Source organism: Artibeus jamaicensis, unplaced genomic scaffold, assembly GCF_021234435.1.
Source record: "Artibeus jamaicensis isolate MK-2021 breed Jamaican fruit bat unplaced genomic scaffold, CSHL_Jam_final contig_402, whole genome shotgun sequence".
Lineage (NCBI taxonomy): Eukaryota > Metazoa > Chordata > Mammalia > Chiroptera > Phyllostomidae > Artibeus > Artibeus jamaicensis.
Genome location: NW_026521818.1, coordinates 18,129,528 through 18,152,888, shown reverse-complemented (window position 1 = coordinate 18,152,888; position 23,361 = coordinate 18,129,528). Strand labels below are relative to the sequence as shown.

At 40.5% G+C, this 23,361-nt stretch overlaps 2 protein-coding genes across 2 annotated transcripts; both read right to left on the bottom strand.

Moving 5' to 3' along the window:
- Positions 1–267: 267 nt before the first annotated feature.
- On the bottom strand, positions 268–4,853 carry TEX43 (testis expressed 43). The gene is made up of 3 exons (XM_037138156.1): positions 4,768–4,853; positions 3,857–3,965; positions 268–477 (listed from the first exon to the last, which is right to left on the bottom strand). The coding sequence occupies exons 1-3, from the start codon at positions 4,851–4,853 to the stop codon at positions 268–270; spliced, it is 405 nt and encodes a 134-aa protein (XP_036994051.1).
- Positions 4,854–9,934: 5,081 nt separating this feature from the next.
- On the bottom strand, positions 9,935–23,361 carry PHAX (phosphorylated adaptor for RNA export). Its single transcript, XM_037138221.2, has 5 exons — positions 23,248–23,361; positions 21,321–21,931; positions 18,263–18,383; positions 16,562–16,645; positions 9,935–10,937 (listed from the first exon to the last, which is right to left on the bottom strand). Exons 1-5 carry the CDS (start codon positions 23,341–23,343, stop codon positions 10,668–10,670), a joined length of 1,182 nt encoding a protein of 393 aa, XP_036994116.2. The 5' UTR covers positions 23,344–23,361; the 3' UTR covers positions 9,935–10,667.

Below are 23,361 nucleotides of genomic sequence, written 5' to 3'. Positions count from 1 at the left end.
ATGGGAGGACTGGATCCGTCTGCCCTTCCTTAGCTATTTGCTGTGAAATGAATTTCAGTGAGAAAGGTTTTCTTGCTCCCTGACTTCATCTCAGATGTTCTGAGCCTATTTCCTTTCTAAAGCTTTTATAACGTAAACAGTATGCAGTCGACTCACAGCCTCTAAACTGAGCCTGCAGGTGCAATGTAAATGTTCAGTGGACTGAAACACTCGTGAGAGAGAGAGCACCCACACTCAAGTGCAACGCTTCGCTTTATTCTTCTCCCATCAAACCAGCCGTCTCCTGAAGCCATGGGAAATCATGGTGCTCTGGTATCTGGAGAGAGGCGAATGCATAGGCATGTCTGCAATTTTTATTTTCGATGGGCCTTTCTTTAAGACCACTTTTCGGTCTTCCCCATGGCAGAGCCTTTCACTGTGATTCAAAAACAGCGAGTCTTCCAAAGGGCCAGCGTGGATCCCACAGGCTTGGGCATGCTAAGAGAAAACACAAACAAACCAAACCCCTGCTGTGTATGACCCTGAACATCTCTTTATCAGATTAAGATGTCAGTTGCCCGATAGTTTTTCTAGCTGTCCCTGTCGAGAAAGAAAGTCTAGGGGACAGAGGAACATCCCTTCTTCAAAATCAAGGCTCCTTCGCTGGTGTCGCCCGACCACCAGCAAGAGCGGCGTGCACAGCAGGCTCTAAAGACAAACCTGCGGCAGCAGGTACCGTGGCCGCAGCCGGCGAGCCCGGGGTCGCGGCTGAGCACAGGAGGCAGCGCTTCGCCTGGGTGTTGCCCACGGCCCCGGCAGTTCGGCTACAGTGCTGCGAGTCGCCGCAAGTGTGTGGGAATCCCGGGCGTGGGGTCGCCACACTCTCAACCAGTTCCAAGCCAAAGGTGGCGCCTGAAGTGGACCCTCTGGGAAATGAAAGCGTTGCCCCAGAAGGTCACCGACCGGACCCCAGGATCGGGAGCGCTTAGCAGTGGCCAGGAAAGGGCGGGGCGGGGGCGGCCCTCCCCGGAGCTCTGGCCCAGGTGGCTGGGTGTCAGGACTCAGCGCCATTCAGAAGCGCTTGTCCAGCATCGCAATGACCGGGTGATGGCTTCTGCATCCACACGTGCCCAGGCTATTAAAAAGCACCTTTATAGCGCCACAAATGTGGTGGCTTGTGAGAGTAGAGCCAGGATCTGGCAGAATGATGCTTCGAGGCAGAGATCAGCTTCAGGGTTACCAACCACCTCCGCGGGGTGGGGGGGCTGCCCCAGACTCGGTATTTTTGCTTCCCTGTGCTCATTTAATAAATGACACTACCACAGCCTGCCGTTACAGAAGGTGGGTGGTGCTACAGGAGCCTCTGAGAATTTATGAACAAAGTCGAGGCATTGTTTGCAACGTGTAAATATCAAGCTGTCAGCTATTATATCTATCAGAAGACAGCATCTGGGAGAACAGCCAACTAGGAAGCTTTATGCAATAATGTAACTGCAGAAAGATATCAGCAGTTAAAATCACCGCTCCTGCCCTGGCTGGTGCAGCTCAGTTGGTTGGGCGCCCTCAGCAAAGCGAAAGGTCACCAGTAGGGCCCAGGTCTGGGTTCCGGTGGGCCCGGCTGGTGGTGGCCCCTGGAAGGCGGCCAGTTGGTGTTTCTCTCTCATACCCACGTTTCTCTCCCTCTCTTTCTCTCTCTCTAAAATAAAATAAAATAATAAAATAAAATATTGAAAACCAAACTATCCCCTCCTCCCTTCTGTGTATGGAGCTAAGGACACCTCTCTTGGACCTGAGAGAAGTGTCTGAGAAAAGCTGTCACCAATTCTAATTGTTTTGAAGGGCAAATTAAATATTTATAAATTAAAGAATAAAGGCATATTACGAACTCAACAAAAAAGAGAGAGAGAGAAACCTGGAGTCAGATTGTTGAACTTTAACTTTGCTACTATGTGACCTTGTACAAGTCACCCCCTAACACTCGAATTTCCTCAGAAATAAAATAGAAATGATTAAAGGATTCTCTGAGTTCTGAATAAAATATTACATGGGCGTGAAAAAAGCTTTGCCAACGACTAAGTATATTAAACAGGTATAAAGCGTGTTGCTGCAACTGCCCTGCCGCCGGATCAACAGCGGCCACTTGAGGTTGTTGTCTTAGTGCACACGTCTTTCTGAGTCTTCCGGGCCGCTGAGTAACACTGGGGCCCAGGCGCGGGCCGCAGCTCCGTCTCTGCAGCCCGTCTCTTGGGCGCTGTGCTTTCCTTTCCATGACGTTGGATGTTACATCTTCTTTTGCAGGAAAAATGGTGAAAGTGAAGAGAAGAAGGAGAGCACAGCTAGCATTTACCCAGGGTACATTCACTTCACTTAATTCTTATTCTCACTTTTACCCTGTAGGATGTTCTGTACGCCGGTCACTAATTACCTTTAACAAACTGTTAGGAAAATTGTCAACTAAACTGTAAATGTAAAATAGCTATGAAAATTGGGCTGAATTATAAAGAGTGAGTCAAAAACAAAAAAATGGTTTGATGCATTCAAAACAGTTCTTCGTTACTGGCTCCAGCTCAGAGTTCACACCCTGTGGTTCTAGGCAACGGAAAAGATGAAATCGTTACTGACATTGTCACATGCTAAAGTGAGTTAGGACATTGAAAATGACTCAATAAGCCACTAAGTTACATGAAATACAGCCCAATGTTAAGACTGTAGAAAGTCTTAATTATCATATAAATTTGATGCGTAAGTCTGTTATTTGAGTCTTGATTTCCTTAGTTTTATCTTTGTTATCAAAATATCACATAAAATACATATAAAATCATCATCTCAGGGCAAATGGCAGCTTTATTACATTGTTTATGTGCATTTTATAAGAAGATAATGAGCCCTATTTTTAGGACGTGTATTTTTACATCAGGTAATAGTTATACTTTGTAATGTCATCTCTGTCTCGGCAAAGTATATTCTTATTCAACATTAATTGCTTATCTATTAAAATTTGCAAATTAGTGATATACATTTCTTTCTAGGAATCATTACTTGGAATCTCCCCTTGTAGTCTAATTTTACTTTTCTCTTTTAAAGAAACAATTTACCTTTTAACTAGTGAATGGTCAATTTGAATTTGGAAAATGTTTGAAACTGACTGAATAGGAGCATGGAATGGGCAACGAGTCTTATCTGTAAATCTAGCCCGACTGTTCCCATAGCTCTCAACCTAAATATGCAGTCCAACTTTAAAAATACATGCTCTGTACTGTAGCTTTAATATTAATGGGCCCTACTTCCGATGAGCTTCTTAATTGTGTGGAAAGAAAGGTAGACATAGCGTTCTGAAATCTTTTGGTGTGTCTAATTTTAGTATTGTAGTTGGGTTATTTGACTAGATATTGATATTTAACTTCTGTTTGCAAGTTCATGTATAAGTGCATCAAATATTTTTGTCAGAGAATAGAATAGTGTTTGCCAGGACCTGGGAGGAGCTTAGAAATGAGGAGATATAGGTAAAAGGGCACAAATTTTTGGTTATAAGAAGAGTAAGTTCTAAGGATCTAATATTCAGCAAGGTGACTACAATATGGTATCATGTACTGGAAAGTTGCTAAGAGTAGATCTTAAGCATCCTCACCAAAACAAAAAGAAAAGTTAACTGTGTGATATAATGGATGTGTTCATTAGAAGGTCCCAGCAATCACTCCACTCTGCAATCAAAACCCCCCATTGTACGCTTTAAATGTATACATTAACATTTGCCCATCATTTCTCAATAAAGCTAGAAGAATACAACAAAAGTTTTAAAATAGCTTTTGTATACTTATGTCCATTCATTATATTAAATAGCACAGTATTTTTATTATAAATATTTATAGGAAAATACCTTCAGATTCACACTCCTGAATTCCATATTTTCTTTCCAAGGCATAGTGTAACGTCTTGGGATCATCCCTTGCTTTAATGAAAATCGTGGCAAATGAACCTCACTATTCCTGAAGATTAGGAAGGCAAGGAGAAAAGGATATTTTGTGAATTACAATCATTTTAGCATCATTCTAAGGCAAGGGTGCCAAACTCATTTTCATGGGGGACCACATCAGCCTCACTGTTGCCTTCAAAGGGCTGAATGTAATTTTAGGACTGTATAAATGTAACTGCTCCTTAAGTAGGGGCAAGGTGCTCGGTGCTGCCACCGGGCAGAAATAAGGTGCCAGGCCAGATAAAGCAAGGTGGAGGGCTGGATTCGGTCCATGGGCCTTGTGTTTGCCACCTGTGCTCTAGGGAATGGAGGCAGTTGAATCTTGTCCATGATGTTTGGACTCTCTCATCTGCAGGACAGAGAGGTGCCATTGTTTGGGGTCACCTGGTAAATAACCAACCCATTAAATCCCTAAATATCACCAAGATCAGGAGTCAGGTATGAGTGTCTGTACCTCCAACTGCTTGCTGTCCTTTACAATTTGCTCACCATGTTCAATCTAACCTGATTTTCAGGGAGAAGACAGAGCATCGTGATTTGCCTCAGTCCTGCCCATTGCCTAAAGGAATCTCTGGCCAGTCACAAAAATAAATAAATAAATAAATAAATAAATAAATAAATAAATAAATAAATAAATAACTAATTTAGCTTCTGAGTATAGTACATGCTCTACACTCAAGTCAGACTTTCCCTGCACACACATTTTTTTCCTTCTGGAACATAAAGCTTTCCATATACATTCCAGGGGGAAGCACAAAATTATTGTCCTCAAAAAACAAAACGAACCCCAAGCCCCCAGACCCTTCAGTGCTCACTTATTATCAGGCTTCTGTGACTTCTCATCTGAGCAGTTGTTGGCCAGTTTAGGTAAGATAGGACAGGTGTCTTTTCCTGAAGCCATCGCTGCCGGGAGTGATGGAAATTCTCCTCTGGAACTTCACTAATCCTTTAGTCCAATTGTGATGACGTTGCTGCCTCAGAGGTAACAATGTCCGCTAACTTCCTAGTACTCGTTAGCAGTTGATTAAAAGTGTAGGCTGGAGGGCTATTTTCAGTGGGTTTTTTTTTATATTCCTTCTTTTGGTTTTTTTCTTGGAGAACAAAATTTTATTCTAAAAATAGATCTCAGTAACAATGAATGGCAAAAGCTGGTCATTACAATATACAGGAAAAAAAGTAAGAGAAATTTGCTTTAAATTTTCTTTCTGAAAAATATAAGAATAGCACTGTAATTAATACACTGCCAACTGCCATTTATCTATATTTGAATTACTCATTTTATGAATTATCCAAGGAAATTTTTTTTATTGATTATGCCATTACATTTGCTCTATTCCCCCCTCCCTTCCCCTCCACCCTGCATACCCCTCCCCCACCATTTCCCCCTTTAGTTCATGAACATGTGTCTCAAATTCTTTAGATTCTGTATTTCCCCTACTATTCTTACCCTCCCCCCTATCTATTTTCTATCTACTGTCTATGCTACTTATTTTCTGTACCTTCTCCCCCCTTCCCCTCCTCCCACTCCCCTGTTGCTAACCCTCCATGAGATCTTCATTTCTATGGTTCTGCTCCTGATCTAGCTATCCTCTTAGTTTGCTTTTGTTTTAGGTGTGGTTCTTAATAACTGTGAGTTTGCTGTCCTTTCACTGTTCATCTTTTTTATCTTCTTTTTCTTAGGTAAGTCCCTTTAACATTTCATATAGTAAGGGCTTGGTGATGATGAACTCCTTGAATTTGGTCTTATCTGAGAAGCACTTTATCTGTCCTTCCATTCTAAATGAAAGTTTTGCTGGGTAGAGCAATCTTGGTTGTAGATCTTTGGTTTTCATGACTTGGAATACCTCTTTCCAGCCCCTTCTTGCCTGTAAGGTCTCTTTTGAGAAATCAGCTGACAGTCTGATGGGAACTCCTTTGTAGGTGACTGTCCCCTTAGCTCTTGCTGCTTCTAGGATTCTCTCCTTCATTTTAATCTTGGCTAATGTAATTATGATGTGCCTTGGTGTGTTCCTTCTTGAGTCCAACTTCTTTGGGACTCTCTGAGCTTCCTGGATTTCCTGGAAGTCTATTTCCTTTGCCATCTTGGGGAAATTCTCCTTTATTATTTGTTCAAATAATTTTTCAACTGGTGGTTGTGCCTTTCCCCCTTCTGGTACCCCTCTAATTCGGATGTTGGAACATTTAAAGATGTCCTGGAGGTTCCTAAGCTTCTCCTCATTTTTCTGAATTCTTATTTCTTCATTCCTTTCTGTTTGATCATTTTTTTCTTCCGTCTGGTCCTCTCCCTTGATTTGAGTCCCAATTTTCTTTCTATTACTATTGGTATCTTTTGTATCACCATTCATTTCAATTAATTTAGCTTACATATGTTTCTCTAATTTGTGACTAAAATCAACCAGTTCTGTAAGGATCCTTATAACCAGTGTTTTGAACTGTGCATCTGAAAGACTGGCTATTTCTTCATCACTTAGGTCTATCGGTTCTGGGGCTCTGAGTTGTCCTAGAGCCATTTTTGGTCTATTCGTGCTGTTGAGCGGAGCGAAGCCTTAGTTGTTTACCAGGACGGGGCGACCCAGGTCGCTGGTTTGTGACGCTGTGTGTGGGGGCGGGGTCAGAGAGGGAGTAATGGCGTTCCTCTCCGCTAGCCCAGCGCATCCAGTCACTCACACGCCTCGGGCTTGTTTATCCGATCCTAATTGTGCAAGCCTGCTGCACCGCGCAGGTTTCCCTTCTCACTGGTTTCTCCGCACGTAAATGTGCGCGACCGACCGAGCCACTGCGCCTCTTCCCTGTGCGCTCCGGCAGCCAGCGCTGGCGATCAGCACCCTCGGTTGCCTGCTCGCACCGCGCACCGCCCCGGGAATTTTTTCTTGCTAACCTGCTCCGCTGCTGGCCTCACTCCTCGTACCGGTCCAGCCGAGTATCTAGTTGTCCTTTGGACTCCGTATTGTCGATTTTCCGTGTGGCTTGGTTGTGACTGCTGTTAAAAATAGTTGTTCTTAGATTTGGTTGTGCACAGAGGTGAGGTGGATCCTCCACCTACTTCTCCATCTTGGCGGAAGTCCCTCCAAGGAAATTTTAAAATCATTGATTGGGTTCTGCCTAACATCTAGATATACATCTGGATTGCTTTTATCTCTAAGTAAATACATTCTCTAGGAATGCAAACAAAATTTAATATTTGCTTAATTAAACATAATTAGGAAGATAAATTTATGCTTAGGCAACATGCTCTAAAACAGAATTGAATCACTGTTTTCCTCAATTTTTGCACATAACCCAAAATGCCTGTGTATTACTTTGACTAATCTAAGATAAAAACAGAGTATTTAGTATGATTAAATGCACTTTTGTTAAAACTTGTCCCTGAGTTTTGAGTGCTAGAATGTAAACTGTAGAACTGAAAACACTCCCAAATATGTTTGCTAATATTGGTGTCCTGGGGCCCCTATAACTGTGCCTTCTGTCTCCACTAACATGATGTTTATGAAACTGCCTATTCTTCAGCAAGGAAGGAAGGGGAGGGGTCAGAAGAATATGCAAATAAAGAAGCGGGATGTCTCCTGCCTTAAAAATTCCCATTTGAAACGTCGTAAGAATTTATACCAAAATACACTGGTGTTCTAGTATACAAATGCAATTTTTTGGTATCTTCCAGTAAAATCTACAGTGCAGGAAAATGCAACATTTTTATCCTGTAAAAGGTTTAGTACCTTGAGGGGAGCTCCACAATCTTTTTGCTAGATAAACAGAGCATTAGTCTATATTTCTGCTGAATAGAGCTCTAAAATGTTGTTTTAGAAATTACATATGGGGCTTTTTAAAAGTTAGTTGTGCTCACACAACAATAAATATTGCCAGCCATTGAAAGCAGCTCTGCATCTCTTTAAACATTCCCTGAACATGTAGTTAATAGCTGAATATGAAATAAAACAATTTCCAGTGGTGATGAGAGTCTCACAGTAGCAAGTCTAACTTCTTATTTAATACTAACAACTATGTCTTTGAAACATTAACCTGTTAAATGTTGCAATTTGCTGATATTACATAGAGGAAAAAAATAATTATATCAATTACCACTGCAAACTCAGATGAAATTATTAGTAAAAATACAGGCTGTCCAGTGGCTCTCTAGAAGGGCTAAGCCCTGGTCTCGTTTCTGCTTTTATTTGATCTTTTTTTTGGTGTGTGAGGTGGATGCATTTTGTTTCTAAACTAAATACTAAGCTTTAAGACATAAAATACTGATGCTTTCTGAAGACACTTAACCGAAGCTTAGGCGTAAGATGTGGTTTACTCATCAAGTTTCTGCTGTGTGGCGTTAGTAACTAGGATACATCCAGCTCTGAGAAGTTCTGTGTGAGCAATTGAGACAACATCCGAGTGCTGTTATGAGAGCCTTACCTGAAGGCCCAGGTAGCATCGTGCCCTTCCCTGATGACTTCTAATAACTGGGGGCTGATTTTCTCTATTTATTGCACATGACTGATGTGTTCCATTTATGTTAAGCCAACTATTAGTTAGAAGCATACTTTAAAAACGTGAATCAGCCCTGGCTAGCGTAGCTCAGTGGATTGAGCGCGGGCCTGTGAACCAGAGTGTCACGGTTCGATTCCCAGTCAGGGCACATGCCTGGGTTGCAGGCCAGTTCCCAGCAGGGGATGCATAAGAGGCAACCGTACATTGATATTTCTCTCCCTCTCTTTCTCCTTCCCTTCCCATCTCTCGAAAAATAAATAAATAAAATATTAAAAAAAAAACAAACCAAAAAAACGTGAATCATATTTGCTTAAACCCAAACCAGGGGTAAATATTTTACCCCCTAATATTTGAGTTACATTGTATTCTAGATTACAAAAACTCACTTTAAAAATTTATTGATTTGAGAAAGGAAGAGACATTGATTTTGATGTCCCACTTATTTATGTACTCTGCTTGATTCTTGTCTGCGCCCTGACCAGGGAATCAAACCTGCAACCTTGGTGCGTTAGGAAGATGCTCTGAGTTACCTGGCCAAGACCAAAAACTCACTTTAATAAAGTTACAGCTGAGGATGAACACCTACATGACTAAAAGAGAGGTGGAGGGTTATTACTGTCACTCCTACCAGGGAAGTAGGAAAAATGTTAGGCTGAGAATAAAGAATCACTGCAAAATATACTGACTCACTGGGTGTTAACTGAACATATACCTGGCAAGTTTAGATACCTACCCATAAACCTGGATACACAGAGAATTACTTTTCTATGAGAGAAAAGTACTTCTCATAGACAAAGCTTTAGGAACCTTAAATATTGAATTGTTGGTTTCTATATGTATATTAGGATGCCACAGAAGCCAGAAATCTGTGTGGCTTCCCATATCAAGGAAACAAATATCGCATAAAAGGAACCAGGGAGGTGGCAGGAGTTGGGGGAAAGGATAGGAACAATCTTATTTAATGATGCAGCCTCTCGGGTTTAAATGCTCTTCGAAAGCCGTAACTTGCACTAGAAAATCAGCATTGTTTACGTGAATATGTGGCATTTAGATTTCTGAGTGATTCTCTTTCCTAATGTCCCAAATCTTTTAAAATCACCTCTCATAAATAATCTCAGGACCAATATCCAGTTACCTATTTGAAATATTTTTCTTTCTTTGGTTATAACAACTTCCTGAAAGCATATTTGAGATGAAAAACAAAAACCAGTCATTTGAATTATATTAGACTGCCAACATTACTTTTATTTTTGCATTCTTTATGAATACAAAGCAACCAATAACCACTTTTCTCCTCTTTTCCCACTTAAATCCAACTGCAATGACCATGTAGTTCAGGAACGACTGAGTTCAAGTACATTGCCTACACAGTTTGTAATTGCATCCTATGAAGTTTTGCTTTATTTATTTTGTAAACTATAGTCAACTCTTGGAACATCTTAAGTAACCTATCTTTAGAAGGTTTATTCCTCCTTTAATAAAAATGAATAGTTTGAAAATCCATGCAGATGTGACATTTTTAATACTTCCTTAACATAAGGTAAAACAATCTCAGGCAGGCCACCATTAAAAAATTAAATATACATGGTAATTACACAGGTACGGTTCACATTCAGTATTGAGTGTATGACCAAGTTGGTAAGCCAAAAACAAAGTTAAATTAAAAACAACAAAAAAAAGAAGTTATAAATCAATATATCTATGAGGAGCTACCGCTGTTTATTTCTGGACAACCAAGTGGAAAAAGCCATCAGTATAAACCTATATGAAGTTTAATTTCTTATCCTTAAAAAAGCCTAAAAGTTCTTAGAACACAAACTAAATTCGAATGCATTTGTAATAAATAGTTTAACAATTTATGTATCTCATTAGGATTTTTCAGTGGAATGCTTTGAAACCAGTCATAATTCATTGCAAAATCAGAAAAAAACAAACTTTTGAATGGCATGTTATAATGACCTAGACAAAACTGATTATCGACTAGTTATAATTAGCACATGCAACAGATTGAGAAATTAAATGCTCTGCTCCCGTTAAGTATTTTGTCAGATGTGAGAAAATTCTAGATGTTTCTATCAATCACATTCATCTCACCATATATTCAATTTTATTTAAAACAAGAATACAGGTCTTTCTCTCCAGATTTTCATGTCCATCAGTGCAAAGTTAAACAAAGCAATTCAGTAGAAATGGTTTATTACAATATTGTTAAGAAAGGTTTATTTCTTAAAACATACTAAAAAATGTCCAAGTCGTGAGAATGGTCAACCTCAATGGCTTCCTCCGCATCCAGTTTTGCTTCTCCGTGTCCTTCCTGCGGCTCATCCAGGGAGGCCAGGGCCTCGTTTGTGTCACTCGCAAAAGTTTCTCGTGACGTATCATCATCTTCTTGAAAATTTAGACTTTTAATAGCTTGTTTCATCTTCTTCCCCAACAGCTGTGTTCTCCTCTTCCTAGCAGCTTTTTTATTTTCATATTCCTTTTGATTTTCAATGTAGAAAATGTCCTACAATAAAGGAACAACTTTAATAGATAAGAACTACCATTTATTAAAGGTTTGTTACTAGGCAGACTCTACATTATCTCCATTTCTCACAAAAAACAAACCATTATTTTTAGACTCATAATTAGAGACAGAGTCCAAGACATTAAATAAGTAAGTCCCCACTGCAAGAAGAGGATAGAGCTAAGATTCAAACTCAACTTAGTGTTAGGTCGAGGGCCCACGCACATCATACCTTAACACATCGCCTCTCAAAGATGTCTAAATGGGAAGACACAGTAGAAAAATCATGTTGTTTAGGATTTAAATGAAATATAATTCATCACAACAAAACAGAAGTCTTTGGAATACAGATTTCCTTTGAAATATCATCACATGTGACTGCACATGCTAAGAAACCGAGTCATTCCTGAATTGTGTGACTAAGTATGATAACATAACCTACACAATGAAAGAACAATTCTACCCCTTGAAAACCATTACTGTAATTCACCTATAAAAATGTAAATCTTTTATCACAAAGCACAGAAATAACAGTCAGCACTGGAGTACATTCCAGGATGCAGAGAAAGGATTTTACAATATGAAAATATGAGATTCTGCCCTGGCTGGAGAGGCTCAATGGATTGAGCGCCGGTCTGTGAAGCAAAGGGTCACCAGTTCAATTCCCAGTCAAGGCACATGCCTGGGTTGCAGGCCAGGTCCTCAGTTGGGGGTACCATGAGAGGCAACCACACATCGATGTTTTTCTCCCTTTCTTTCTCCCTCTCTTTGCCTCTTTCTAAATATAAATAAAATCTTTTAAAAAATAAAAAAAGAAAATATAAGATTCTTTTAGTACAGAGTTTCCCTATACTAAACCCTGGCAATGCTGAAATTTCGAGTTGGCTAATTCTCTGTGTGATAGCCTGCGTGTACTGTAGAATGTTTAGCAACACACGTGACCTCTACCCACCACCACATACTCATTTCACCCCCAAACTGACAGGCAAACACATCTCTAAGCATTGCCAAATGTCTTCCGACAGGCAAAAATTACCAGCAGATAAGAACTCTTCAGGCAGAAAACACATTACCATTAAAATAGTACACACAGAACATAAAATAACACCTGGGAACCTTGATAGGCTACGTAAGGGGGTTTCAGAGGGCAGGTCAGGGAGCTAGAGAGGAGGCCAAAGTGACTGAGCTAAGACAGAACGTTCACAGGTTTGAAACCGAGGCGCATACGGGCCGGACACACTGCCACCCCACTGCCTCCTGGGAAGGGGCTCCTGCAGGCTGTCGCCGACCCAGTCCCTACACATTTGTAATGTGCACAGGGTGCATGTCCCTTGTCATTATAAAAAGCACTGTGAAGGAAGGTGACGTAAAAGGGACCCTCTCCTAAAATTTATACCGGATAGTTATAAGCAGCACACACTTAGCCGACGAAGAAGTAAGGAACCCTGATGCTAAGGGGGTAAGGGAAAGCATCAGAATATGAGGGTTTTAATGAAAAGGAGGAACAGAAGTATTTGCTGAAGAAATGAGTAGGGACTGAGGCTGAAGGAAGAGGATAATTACTTATGTGACGAAGAAGTTCTGGAACGACAGAAAGGTTAACTAATAGTTAAATGAGACTAGCTACCACTGACTAAATGAGCACTTTTACACGCCAGGATTGCACGGTCACACGTTTCGCATACTCATAGGAACCTTAAGAGGTGGATGCTATCTTTCTTTTCAGATGAGGAAAGTGAGGCGCAAGATCACAGAGCTAACATATGAAGGTACACACTCTTAACCCATATACAGTTTCTCCAAATCCATCTACTCAAACCTAATATGTTACCTTCACAAAAATGTAATAATTCACAATTTTTTCAAGTGTCTACTTACCTTCGGGTGGACAGACAGAAGCTACAAGTATTTTCATTTATGTGGAAGCACATCCAAGTACCTTATTAAAAACAATTCCAAGTAGTCAAATGCTTGGCAAAACTAAGTCAAATTGTGAGGTTCCCTTTCCCTCCAAATATGGCAGGCCTTATGAAAAAGAAACGCCAGCCCCATGGGTTATGAACTGAAACAGAATTGGGGGCTGGCCCAAAGAACACGTTGTTTAAGTTGTTACAGCAAATGCAGACACCAGATAATCTGTGAGCACTGTTCCCACATCCCCGCTCCTTGTCTCTACACACTTAACTCTGAGTTAAGAACCTGAAGTAGATACTGTCTGCAGAGGGAGACCATTATAGCTGACCTCTTTTTAAAAAAATTGACTTTAACTATTCTTACTCTTTTTTTCTCCACGAACTGTGCAGTTTCTAAAATAAAAACTGAAAGTACAAGGTCACATACAAAACAAAATCAAATGGGAAAAAGGAGAGCAAGCTCCCTCAGTTTAGTTCTGGCTTCCAAGTTTTGCAGACTGCAATTTTCGGCAATATAGCAATGAAAGAAAAATAACATAATCCTTTGTGTGGCATATGAAATTACCCACAATAAAATTCTATTTGCATTCAGGTCTTTTCCTCTGATAACAAAGGTACTCACTCAATCCATGCACACATAGAAAATTTGGAAAAACACAGAAAAAATCGTAAAAGCCAAAAAACATTTATAATTCTTCATGACCAAATCATTACTTAACAGTTTTGTATTTTACATACCAATCTATTGCCCCATACCTCTTTTTCTTTATAAATTTTTATTTTACCTCCTAGAAAAATTCAGTACTATTGCATTTTTTCATTTCTTTAAAATTGCTTCACAAAAATAGAGGGTACAGCACACCCTCTATTTTAAGAATGCCTCCACAGGCCATGGCTGGGTAGCTCAGTTGGTTAGAGCATCGTCCTGACAACACCAAAGTTGCAGGTTCAATCCCCAGTCAGGGGACATACAAGAAGCAACCAACGCACGCATAAGTGTAAGAGCAAATTGGTGTTTCTCCCCCTTCCTTGAAAAAGAAAATGTTCCTATAATTCAACGTTCTTCTCTTATTAGACATTCCAAATATTTCTACTGTTTGTTATTACAATGCAATGTTTCTGGTAGTCTAACATAAAAACCTGACATTAAAATCCCCTTCTTTACAATGAGTTAGAGAAACTGAATTTCAAACACAGGTGAACTTGTGAAGTCAGTATTCTGTGTGATCCTAGGCATATCGCTTCTATTACTCTTCATTTGCATAACAGAGCAATGCCCACTTTGATAGCCTGTGGTATAGATTAAGCCATATAAATATTTGGCCGGTGCCAGGCTAATGGTGAATAAATGCTATTTTCTTCTCTCTTGTTCAGTTACTTACCAAAAGCTTTTCTAGATATTTTATTTAACCTTTTTATAGCACTGTTAAATAGGCAGGGCACATATTAAAGTCCCCACTTCATAGCTGAGAAAATGGAGGCCAAAGGAGAGCAAGGGATCTGTAAGGGGCAAATTTAAGATTAAAACCCAGAGTTTGAATCTTAAAGAACTGTATTCATCACATCATTCTATTTCTCTGAAAACACTGACATTCTGCTATCACACGAAAACCCAAGAAAAACATTCCTTCCAAGTACACACTATTTATCGGGGATTATATTGAGGGAGGAAGGAGAACATTAAGGCATAAAATGTTCTGCCACTCAACAGCTGTGCTCCTAAGGAAATTCACACTATTACAAATTTATGTTATCAAAATAATTGCTCTGCCCTGGCTGGTGTGGCTGAGTGGCTTGAGCACCAGCCTGCAAACCAAAGGGTCACCAGTTCGATTCCTGGTCAGGGCACACGACTGGGTTGCAGGCCAGGTTCCCAGTGGGGAGTGTCTGAGAGGCAACCACACATTGATGTTTCTCCCTCTCTTTCTCCCTCCCTCACTATAAATAAATAAAATCTTTAAAAAAATAAATAATTGTTCCAATAAGAACAAGTGATTGACTACCGATTTCAATGTGCAACAACAGTAACATTTTCTGAAGCAATTTTAGTAACAGACCTTTAAAAAGTGACTCAGAAGTGAACCACCAGAAACCTTAAGGAAAAAACCCAACATTGAGCAGATGCAAACTATTCTCACATCAACTCAAGAAAAATGGCTTTATGTCAACACTAGCATCATAATCAGTATGGCTAAAATACATTCCTATTATCACCCACTCTAATACTACAGAGAATACAACACTTCTCAAACACAGCAGCTGCCTTGCATGCGTACACATTTTTCCAATATAAGTACTCACTTGATCACTTCTACATGAAAATCATATTCCTTGATTAACAAATCAAAACATACCAAATTTTGAGCTGTAAAACATCCTCATTGCAGAATTTCCAATGAAGACATTCTATTATCACAAAAATGATGAAGGATACTGAAGTGCCTAGCTTCTAGTTTATAAGAAATATCTTTTATAAGAAATATCAGAGATAGAGGAATGAGCAAAAATTCACGAGGAAACAAACACTAGAATATAGCACATTCTTTTTTTTTTTAATCCTCACCCGCAGACATTTTTTCATTGCTTCTGCAGAGAGAGAAAGGGAGAAAGAACCATCAATGCAAGACAGAAGCGCTGATTGGTTGCCTCCTGTACAGTCTGGGACTGAGGATTGAACCTGTAACCTGGGAATGTGTTCTGACCGGGAATCAAACCTTTCAGTTACAGAATGACATTCCGACCAACTCAGCCACAATGGCCAAGGCTGTAGTACATTCTTTAAGATAAAATCATCTTGGATTCTTCAAAAGGTCTACATCATAGAGGAAAATGTGGGACTAAAGAGCAAGAGACCCTGGTTGGTGTAGCTCAGTGGATTGAGCGCAGGCCTGCAAATCAAAGGATCGCGGTTTGATTCCCAGTCAGGGCACATGGCTGGGTTGCAGGCTAGTTCCCATCAGGGGACACATGACAGGCAACCATACATTGATATTTCTTTCCCTCTCTCCTTCCCTTCCCTTCCGCTCTAAAGATAAATAAATAAAATCTTAAAAACAATTTTAAAAAAAGATCAAGAGATGTAACAAATGCAATGTGAAAATCTGGACAGAATCCTGGTTTGGGGGAGAATAGGGTTAAAATTATACTCTTGGAACAATTCAGGATATTCAAGTAAGGTGCAGAAATTGAACGATACTACAAAATTGTTTTAATTTCTTTTGGATATGGCTATGTAGGATGGTGTCATTATTATTGAGAGAGGCTTGTTAAAATAACTAGCAATGAGTGTCATGATGTTACTTATTTCCAAATAGTACCAAAAAATTGTATAGTAAAGTAAGAATGTCAAACAATCAACAACTTCTGAATCTAGGTGGAGGATATTTGAGTTCTCATCCTATTATTCTTTCACTCAGTTCACATGTCTAAAATTTTTCATTAATAAAAACTGCAGGAGGGTACAAAAAATTACATGGTAAGAAATTAGGAAAAGTTGCCATAAAAGAAATCTTGATCTAGGCTCTAGAAAGAGAAGAAAAAGAGGAGGCAGAGCTTTACAAAAGGCACAAGTTTCACTTGAAATGGAACTGTGACAAAATCGGCCAATTTAAGGCAGAGCAGTTGATAAGGATTAGTAGAAAATGAAGCCCGAGGCTGAGTGGAAGTCTGATTATTATGGATCTTAAAAGTCAAGAACATTAACATTTTTACCTTAATTTGCTCTTCAGTGATACTGGGAGTGTTTTTCAGGAGATTCAGGAAAACCCCACCCGGTGTTCTTCTTCGACTACCATTCTACAAAAACAAACAAAAAATATGCTGCACAGATTCTTCCCATGAATGGCCAAAGCACCCTAAACAGAGACATGCGTGAGGTGATAGGGCCCACCCGACCACCCCAGCTTCACTGCAATGCCTGCCCTCCTCTGTACCTACACTTGGTCTACTTCTTTTCTCACAGCCTTATCACTTTCTAGTGTATTTGAAGACACGACATTTCTCTTTTATAGACTGTCTCCCTCCCATTCCCACTACAACATAAGCTTCCTGTGTCTAAAACAGTGACTGGCACATGTCAAAAGAAAGTGGATTTGGACTTGCATCTTCCCAACATTCAATAGATTTGCATTAGCTCACTGGAATATAAAGTTTTATTACATTACTATAGAATTAAAAAAATCAATAAACCACCCTGACCTAGTTCAACTTCCCTAAACCACCCTGGCTTAGTTCAACTTCCAGTCAGGGCACGTGCCTGGGTTAGAGTTTGTCCCTCGATGGGGGCGTGTACAAGAGGCAACTGATCTACGTTTCTCTCTCACATGTTAATGTTTCTCTTTCTCTCCCTCCCTCCCTTCCCCTTTCTCTAAAAATAAATAAATAAAATCTTAAAAAAATTTTGATGGACCTGTAACTTTGTGCTCAACTAAATGAAAATCAAAGTACCTCAATAATGACACCAATAGGGGCTGCCATATTCAAGACTATTATATTATAATTTGTTTTGGTTTTGACTTCAGTAACCTATGTTCACAGGCTGTTTCCTCAGCCAATGCTATCAATTCTAACTGGTGCTGTTCAGGTTCCCGAAGGGTAATAAGAAGGGAGTCATTCAACTTCATCTTCGCCCAGGGGTGAAAGCTGAACTGAATGAGACCTGCAAAACCCTGCCACGGGGAGGCTGCCGCCACCCGTGATCCAGCCCGGCCACACGTGCTTTCACTGCGGCCGCTCTGAACAGTCAAGTGCTTGTAACCCTTTTTTCCATTATCGCTTCTCTCTTCCATACCAGTCTTTTGGAGGTTTTTTTCCTATTCACCCCAACCACCCATGAAATTTTAGTACTCACAGATATACTATGTATCTACTGTGCTTTTTATTTAACAAGATTTTTTTTCCTTTTGTTCGCCAGTGACCAATTTTCAAGAATGTATGAGTTAATGAACCCAGAGAAGCATGCCTGCTCCCCACTGCTAACTAGGTACCGGCACTGCGGTAACCACTCTGCTCGCATCATCTCGTCCAGTCGGCACACACAGGATTAACCCCCATGTTACAGCTGAGGGGACTGAGGCCCTGAGAAGCCAAATCTCACACTTGGTAAGTTGCAGACCCAGAGAACACAACACAAGGACCCCCAATTCCAAAGCCCATACTCTTAAAATACGAACTCCAGGTGAGCGTGTCATCTACACACTGACGGGCTACAGTTCAGGTGTGTTTCTTCTCAGTGATGTATTAAAACTGACCATACTTCGCTTTTTATTGTCTTCATTGTTAAAAAAACGTTTTTAAATTTCAAACTAATAACTACTGGTAAGTTTGTGATCCAACAATCAGAGACAAGTTTGTTTTGTGAAAAACCACATGAAACACAACTCGAAGTGGAAACCACGAAGTCGTCTGTCTTACCATTATAAAAAGGCCACCGTTTTGTTCAACTTCTGCAGTTTCCATCAGAAGTTCAATTGCCTTTTTGTTCCCAATTATACGCACTACTCGGGCTATCAGGTCTTTCTTTGGTTCCTGCAACCTGGTAAGAAACAAATAGAGTAATATTAACTTCTTTATTTGTTGTATAAAGTTGAATAAATCTACCTTACTATTCAGTTTAGTCCTCATCTAGAATTTAAATCCTATTCTAATAACATCTGCTTTTCAAAATCTTCAATATTTAACCTTGAAGTCAATGACATGGAAACATTCCTATCTTGGGTCACCCAAGGAGTAGGAACCTTAAGGTTCCATCTCAAGTCTCAGAACTGGCCTCTTCATTGTACTTTATTGGATTATAATGAATTTCAAAATAAATGTGCATGTAAACCAAGGGGAATGCCAGCCTAAAAGAGAGATAAAACCTGTCCACTTTTGTCAAAACAAGCAACAAACATACCCTAGCTTTACATTAAGCCTGCCACCATCCCCACCCCCCCCCAAACCCCCCCCCCACCCCCACTAACCCCACTCCACTCCCACCGCCACCCTCATCGCCACAAAAAAAAAAAAAGAAAAAGAGAAGAAACTATTAAGCCTGAAAGTTAGCGCTCATAACTTCAGAGATACCTGGGAGCTTTAAAATAGACAGGGTTTTTCCCTCACAGGAACCCTACTTCAGAACAAAGGTTATAGCTAATATTCACTGATGGCTCATTATAGCATAAGCACAATCCTGAGAACTTTACATGCACTGTTTCAGTTAATTCTCTCAAAGACTTTATGAAATAGGTACTACCACTTTCACTTCACCACCCAGAGGTAAAAGCACGGGGAGCCGAAGTGACACCTGTGGCCTCAGAGCCCACGCTCCACAGAGACGGAGGAGGATTAACACTGGAGAGATCCTAGCACTCCCCTCACTCAAGGGTTCCACGTCTGACACTTATTAAATTTGTGACTTTGGCCAAGCTATACAACTACTGGGCCTGTTCCCACATCTATACAGTGAGGGCTTTTAGTTTAGGAAACCTCTAAGTTCCTTTCCAGCACCCAAATTCCAAAGTCCCTGGGTATTTAAAACACCCAGCACTAGTGCTCACAGGCCTGCCTGGAAAGTAAATACTGGTTTTTCTACTAGCTATATTATTCTTTAACCCTATTTGTTTTCAAAGTTGTGACACTGTTCATTAATGATTTAGAGCTAATGAAATTTAAAAAATCGAACTTGTCAAAATACATAAAATGATATTTACATCAGGCAATTCTACTCCGAGGTATTTACTTGAGAAATGGAAATACATGTCCAGCCCTGACTGGTGTGGCTGAGTACATGGGATATTGTCCTGCAAACTGAACGGTTACCTGTCTGATTCCCAGTCAGGGCACATGCCTGGGTTGCAGGTCAGGTCCCCAGATGGGGGCGTGTGAGAGGCTATAGGTTGAATCAATGTTTACCCCGCAAGTCGATGTTTCTCTCCCTTTCTCCCTCCCTTACCCTCTCTCTAAACATAAATAAAATCTTTTTTAAAAATACAGAAAATACATGTACAATGATCTACATGTGAAAGTTCATAATAACATTATTCAGAGTGGCCAAAAAGTGGAATAACCATTCAATATTGATAAGTGGATGTGTGTGTAATATTGGGTTGGCCAAAGTCTGTTATATTTTTTTCCATAGGATGGCTCTAGTAGCACTTAGCTGTCTTTAACATCATTCAAAACAGTTTTGTTTCTTTTTTTAAAAAAATATTTTATTTATTTATTTTCAGAGAGTGGGGAAAGGAAGAAGAGAGGGAGAGAAACATTAATGTGTGGTTGCCTCTTGCACGCTCCCTACTGGGGACCTGGCCTGCAACCCAGGCATGTGCCCTGACTGGGAATCAAACCAGTGACCCTTTGGTTCGCAGTCCAGCACCCAGTCCATTGAGTCACACAAGGCAGGGCTCAAAACAGTTTTGTTACACTGGATTGTGACAGCTGTCACATCAGTGTGCATTTTTTTAAAACTTATCAAAATTGGTGAATTTTTGTGCAGCTATTTTAGTACTGAAGATGGAAGAAGATATGCAACATTTGGTGTATTGTGCTTATTTCAAGAAAGGTAAAAACAGAACTGAAATGCAAAAAAAAGATCTGTGCAGTGTATGGAGAAGGTGCTGTGATGATCAAGCGTGTCAAAAGTGGTTTGCGAAGTTTCTTGGTACTACTGACATTTCAGCCAAGTAATTCCTCGCTGTGAGGTTGTCTTATGCATTGGAAGACAGTTAGCAGTGCCCCTGGCCTCTACCTACTAGAGCCAATGGCGGGAGACAGCTGACAAACTCAAAATATCCACATCAATAAAGTCATTGGTGAACATTAAAAATGTGTCTTATTTTATAGAAAAAACTAAATGAACTTTTGGCCAACCCAATAAATAAAACATTGCATTAAATAAGCCACACACAAAAGCCCACACTGTATAATTCTTTTAGTATGAAATGTCCACAAATTTTGCATTACAAAATGCAAATTTGTAACTACATAAAGTAGATTAGCAGTTATCTGGGGATGGGAGCAGGGGTTAACTTTAAATGGGCATATGGGTAGGAGGTATCTTAATGGGGTGATGGAAATGTTTTAAAAGTGGTTTATGGTGAGGGTGTACACATTTACAAAAATATTAACACTTGAAATGGGTAAATATTACAATGGGTAAAATATGCCTCAATCAAGTAACAAAAATGTCACGAATACTTGATTATACTAAAACAAACCCCACACAATTTTAAAAGGTATGTTTTTATCTGAAACACTAAATGGAAAGAGTTGCTTAAAAGTTCATAAAAGTTTTCAGAATTAGTCTATCAGCCTGTCCAAATTTAATAAAATCCAAATATAGTCATACAACCAAATAAGCCTACAGTTCATTCCTTAAATTAAAAAAAAATTAAAAGGTAACATTATTATTGTGTGTGAAATCTAGTTTATTTCCTATAAACAGAAGATAGTTGGTCAAGTACTCATTTGCAGGAAAAATTTAAATGCTCACCTGAAAGTAATTTCGTCAGCCACTTTCTCCTCAGAGTCGTCCTCTGTGATCTCATACCGGCCTTTGTAGTTCATTTCTAGTCTGTCCCCTAGTCTGTCTTTGACAGGTCGTTTCCGTTTGAGATGACCTTGCCCATTTTCCTCTTCCTTTGAGTCTGTTTTCTTGCCACCTTGCATATATTCATCTAGCTCTTTGTCTAATTCTGTTGTATGTTGAGACTCCCTCTTAAGTTTCTTAGCAAGCAAATAATTGTAGGTCTCGGACTGTCTGCTTTTGTCAATGGTGCCTTCCATTTCTAAGATACCAAGTTCAGTGGCCACTGCATCTTGACTCTGCTCCTGCAGCACCGAGCCCCATATGTTGTTAACTTTCTTCCCTCCAGCAAAAGGCAGCTTCTGGCTGCTCTGGCCAAACTGAAAAGGCTCCGGTTTGGGAGGGGGGTTAAAACATTTCTGTCGCTTGCGTTTCCAAAGAGAGCTATCATCGTCTGAATCAGAACAACTCTCTTCACTTGAGTCCACACCTTTAACAGTCCGATAATGGGAGACCGGAGCACAGGCTGATGCAGTGCCTTGGAAGGGCCTCGCTGCACTTTCCCCACCTAGCACTTTCTGCAAGAGAAAGAAAATATTTCAATTCCACAGAACTCATCAACCCTACCCACCATGTGCTGTTTAAAAAGAAATTATTTAGGGACTCAGAAGGACCATTTTGTAGCAGAACAAATCAAAAACATCTCTGAATCCAATTCAGCCCCTACTTTCCTAAAGGTCCATAAGGGATTTCCAATTCTAAAGGCACAAACTCTTATTTATATAACTAATGCAGAATCTAGTTCTAAGTCCTCCTTCTAAAAATTACCAAAGCCCTGAATTTCCACCTTGAGAAAATTTTCATTCTTTTCAGTCACTGTCAGAATGTTTGAAAACGACATGCAGGCACTTGTCAACAGACAAGTTTCTTCCTTTCCAAAGATATCCTTTCATTCACTGAAACACATCAACTTCCTTTTCAGTTTTGTGCCTATATTCCTCTTAGATTAGACAGTAAACTCTGGGTAGGAATCCGTGACATACTACTTTTAAAAAGCAAATCCCATGGTATTAAGTTTACCAAATTGTGGGTCAATCTATGTAAAACAACTTGAAACAGATTGTAAAACATAAACTGCTGGTATCATTTATATGCAAAAGATTCACTTTTGCTTTTGGTACTGAACCCTAAAGTATCGCTGAGCTATTATTATGTGCTGGAGATGAGGGCGGGGGTTGATGGAAGTCAATTAGGTAGTCTTCCTCTCTCCAAAGAATAATGGCAGCTAACATTACTCAGGCTGTATGCTTCACTGATTCCTAACAAACACCCTATCAATGGCGTAGCACTCTCCTTCTAAGTCTACAGTCGGGGGCATTAGGCTAAATAACCTGCCCCAGGTACCACAGTGGCGGCGCTAGGATTCGCAGCGGGCAGCCTGGAACCAAGAAAAATTCCCATTTAGAAAACGGAGACACTGATACAAATACAGTGCCCTGTTATCCCCTGACAAAGCGAGGTCGGATGGGAATATTTTAGACCAGGCCCCTGAGCAAGTAATGAACTTCATTCTTAATCCTCAATCTCTGTATCTGCTCAGGACGAAAAAAAGCTCCTCAGGCTGTTTTGGGCGGTGATCCCTCCAGAACATCCTAGGGGCTCTGGAGTGGGGGAACTCGGTGACTTTGGAAAACGAAGAGCCGCTGATGGTGGGCGGAGAAGAAACCGCTGCACGCCGGCATCTAGGAGGCCGCGAGCCCGCGGGTCCCTCCGTTCAGCGAGCTGTCGCGGCAGGGTGCGCAGGGCCCGCGGCCCCCGCCCCCAGCAAGCGCCACCTCGCGGCCCGATCTCCACGCGCGGGGCCCAGAACCACCCGCCTGCCCTTAACGCTCACCGGCACATGCAGCGGCCTGTCGCTGGGTGCGACCGTCATGTCGGAATCCGAGTCAGAAAGCTGTCCATCTTCCATGTCGCCCGTCTCCTGCGCCATGTTCCCGCGGCGCGCCGA

Coding starts and splice junctions, on each gene's coding strand:
- TEX43 (XM_037138156.1), bottom strand. CDS start 4,853: ATGGCTTCAGGAAAAGACACCTGTCCTATCTTACCTAAACTGGCCAAC. Junction 3,966..4,767: donor TCACAGAAGCCTGATAATAA/GTGAGCACTGAA, acceptor CCTAATCTTCAG/GAATAGTGAGGTTCATTTGC. Junction 478..3,856: donor TCAGGAGTGTGAATCTGAAG/GTATTTTCCTAT, acceptor GTTTTCTCTTAG/CATGCCCAAGCCTGTGGGAT.
- PHAX (XM_037138221.2), bottom strand. CDS start 23,343: ATGGCGCAGGAGACGGGCGACATGGAAGATGGACAGCTTTCTGACTCG. Junction 18,384..21,320: donor GCTGACGAAATTACTTTCAG/GTGAGCATTTAA, acceptor GTTTCTTACCAG/GTTGCAGGAACCAAAGAAAG. Junction 16,646..18,262: donor ACGGTGGCCTTTTTATAATG/GTAAGACAGACG, acceptor TTGTTTTTGTAG/AATGGTAGTCGAAGAAGAAC.